The 3,540-nt window shown below is 35.8% G+C and overlaps 1 protein-coding gene across 1 annotated transcript; it reads left to right on the forward strand.

Moving 5' to 3' along the window:
* The first annotated feature begins 362 nt into the window (after positions 1-362).
* On the forward strand, positions 363-1,105 carry LOC131044568 (3-ketoacyl-CoA synthase 8-like). The gene has a single exon (XM_057977922.2). It carries the CDS (start codon positions 377-379, stop codon positions 1,103-1,105), a length of 729 nt encoding a protein of 242 aa, XP_057833905.2. The 5' UTR covers positions 363-376.
* The last annotated feature ends 2,435 nt before the right edge of the window (positions 1,106-3,540 follow it).

Below are 3,540 nucleotides of genomic sequence, written 5' to 3' on the forward strand. Positions count from 1 at the left end.
CACAATGGAGGAAGCGCGGGTGGAGATGGAGGAGTGCTTCTTCGCAACGGCGGACCAGCTGTTTGCAAGGACAGGTGTCAAACCCCAAGACATCGATATAGTCATCGTAACGGTCTCGACCTTCACTGCGGCGCCGTCGCACGCGTCTGTCATAGCGAAACACTATAAGACGAAGGAGAGCGTGAAGACGTTTGATCTTTCGGGCATGGGTTGCAGCGCTGGCATTTTAGCGATCGACATGGCGAAGGATCTGTTGCTCGTAAATCCAGACTCCTACGCTCTCATCCTTTCCACCGAGAGCATCAATTCAATCTACCACGGCGACGACAGAACCTTCATGATCACTAACTCCCTCTTCCGAGTTGGCGGCGCCGCCATGCTCCTCTCCAACAAACCGCAAGACGCCGGGCGAGCCAAAATGCGGCTTGTCTACTCGCTTCGGACAAACCTGGCAGCCGACGACGAGGCCTACGATTGCGTCTTTGTGACGGAGGACGGCGGCGGGGTCTACGGGGTCCGTCTCTGCCCTTCTCTATGCACTGTTGCTGCCAACGCCGTGGCTAACAACTTAGCCAGGCTTGGCTCCTCAGTCCTTCCGTTGCGCGAGAAGCTGTACTACGCCTACAATTGGCTCTCCATAAAGACTTTCAAGATGAAGGTGGAGCCTTATGTTCCCAACTTCAAGCTGGCCTTCCACCATTTCTGCATCCATCCTGGCGGGCGCTCCGTTATCAGTGAAATCGGGAAAGGCCTGAAGCTGAGTGACTACGATCTGGAGGCTTCGCGCATGTCGCTCTTTCGCTTCGGAAACACGTCCACGAGCGGCGTGTGGTACGAAATGGCGTACCTGGAAGCGAAGAGGCGGCTCAAGGTGGGCGAGCGCGTGCTGCAGATTGCGTTGGGGTCGGGGTTCAAATGCAATACCGCCGTTTGGGAAGTGCTGCGAGATACGCACCCTTCCGAGACGAGCTGCTGGGATGACTGCATTCACAGGTATCCCTGCAATACTCGTTTAAATTATGCGGATGACTACTGTGACCAGTGGTTACATTGTGTCACCCCTACACAATCTATTTCGAACGACTTGGACACCAACACAACCTGATTACACTCAACAATATCTCATTTGAAATTCTCCTACTATTTGAATTTCGTATACATCTAGTGAATTGTTATGTAACGTTCCTCCTTAGTACTCTTTTCTTTTACACTTTGTTTGTTTCCCAGGCCTCTTCAGTAGAAAAGAAATGGCCGGTTACATATTGTAGTAAAATTGGTTTTAGCAACTGATAAGGCCAATGGGGTAGAGATATCTCCGTATCCTCTTAATAAGATTGAGCAGCTAATATATATTCATTATAATGTTAGTTTTGTAATTCTGTATTGAAAACATGTCATGTTTGTGGTTTAAAGTTAAGATTTGAGGGATATTTATTTTATTTGGTAATATTTTTTGTATTTTCATTTTGTGCATTTGATTCTTATTGTCAAATGAGTGGTATAATTTTTGTCTCTAAAATATAAGTATTCTCTTGTCTTAGTCTACAACTAAAATTAAGAGAATATGTTAGTTGTAAAACATCAAAAAATAGACATGGTATAGATCTAGTAGATTGAGGATTTCAAGTATTATTATGATTATTTTAGTCTATTTCTAATTCACTTTTAAGTGTCTCGGGTGATCTTATTTTATCAACTCCTGATTATAAAAATTGTTTTAAAGAAATATTAAATGCATTATTGCAAGTTGCAAAAAGATGTTACTAAGGAAAGTTTCACTTTGCTATTATTGTCTTGTGAAATTCATTCTCCAAAACCTATTATATTTTCATCATTCATATTCATTGTCATTTCAATTTTTGTTTACCATTAATTCATTTTTGTTCAAATTAAATAGTTTTTATCAACCAATAGGTTGTTATTATGGACATGTCATTCCACATTTTGAGGCAAACATGTCCCACTCCTGAAAACAAATTTTATCTCTTGTCCAACAATTTTGAGGTTCGTGGAAATAGGTTTATCCCTATGCCTGAAAACATATTTTTATTGGAAAGAACTCCCATGCAAATTAAAGGCATAATCATCTTGTTTGTTTTATTTGGTAGGACTACAAAGAATACATGGAAAGGAGGCCTCATTGTGTGTTTAAATCTATAGCATCTAACAAGATTAGACTTCTCTTATTGCATCTTACAAGATCTGACTTCCTTTATTATTACTCTTTTCTTTTACACTTTGTTTCCTTCCTAGGCCTCTTCAATAGAAAAGAAACGATTCGTTACATAATATACGAAAGTTGGTTTTAGCAATTGATAAGGCCAATGGGATAGAGATATGTCCTTATCCTTCTAATAAGATTGAGCAATTAATATATATTCACTATAATGTTAGTTTTATAATTGTGGTATTGATTCATTAATAATCATGCTTGTGGTTTAAAGTTAAGATTTGAGGAATATTCATTTTATTTGGTATCATTTTTGCCTTTTGATTCTGTGCATTTGATTCTTATTATTAGATGAGTGTTATATTTTTTTGTCTTCAAAACATAAGTCTTCTTTTGTGTTAGTCTACAACTGAAATTTGGAGAATATGCTAGCTGTAAAAAATAAAAAATCTAGACATGGTATAGACCTGTTCGACATTCCAGATTATCTAGTTGGAGATTGAAACCCATCAGTGGAAAACAAAATTGGCCTCTTTGTTGAAATATATGTTTTGATAAAATGCGCGTCATAAGATGGTAAGCATAAATTAAATGGAAAATAAATAGGTTTATATAAAATTAATTAGAAAAGAAGATGGGATGTCACAATTTGAAATGTTACACAATATTTATTTGGATGAACTAATCAAAGATAGACAAATTATAATGCCCTTATGAAGGTATTCACAATTTATCAACAAATAAATTACATATATGAATAAGAATATAAATTAAAAAATTCAATTTCTTTCATGAATTTAACCAAAGATCACCACATATAATTAAAAAGTTGAACAAAATGAATATAGTTATATTTAATTTTCTATTTTAAATTATTGTTAAAATGTTATCTCTCTTTCTATTGGTTTATATTAGAAACAATGATGACAAAAATCAAAATTTCCTCTTTTTTTCAAAATGATGTCTTAAAGCATTTAATCCATCTAATGAAATGTCAATTGTATTAGTGGCTTGAATGACATGATAACTATTGTATATGTCAATATTTTAACCTTATTGTATAGATTATAGTTCAATTTTTGTAAAAATGTTGTAATGCTTTAAATTTTGTGTTTAAATTGTCAACTGTATTAATTTTTTTAATGACAATGAATAGAGAGTTATAGATATGACATGGTGGCAAAATAATTTAATTTGAAAGCTATTTCTACCTACAATTTGACAATTTGAAATTATTTTGGTTATTTCAATTCATCCACCATCTACATATGAATTTTCTATTAAAATTTTTAATATATTAAATTATTCCAATAAAATAGAAGCCCACCTATAAGGGATTAGTTGTTCCCTTCATGCCTAACACTGCCCAG

This window comes from Cryptomeria japonica, chromosome 9 (assembly GCF_030272615.1).
Source record: "Cryptomeria japonica chromosome 9, Sugi_1.0, whole genome shotgun sequence".
Lineage (NCBI taxonomy): Eukaryota > Viridiplantae > Streptophyta > Pinopsida > Cupressales > Cupressaceae > Cryptomeria > Cryptomeria japonica.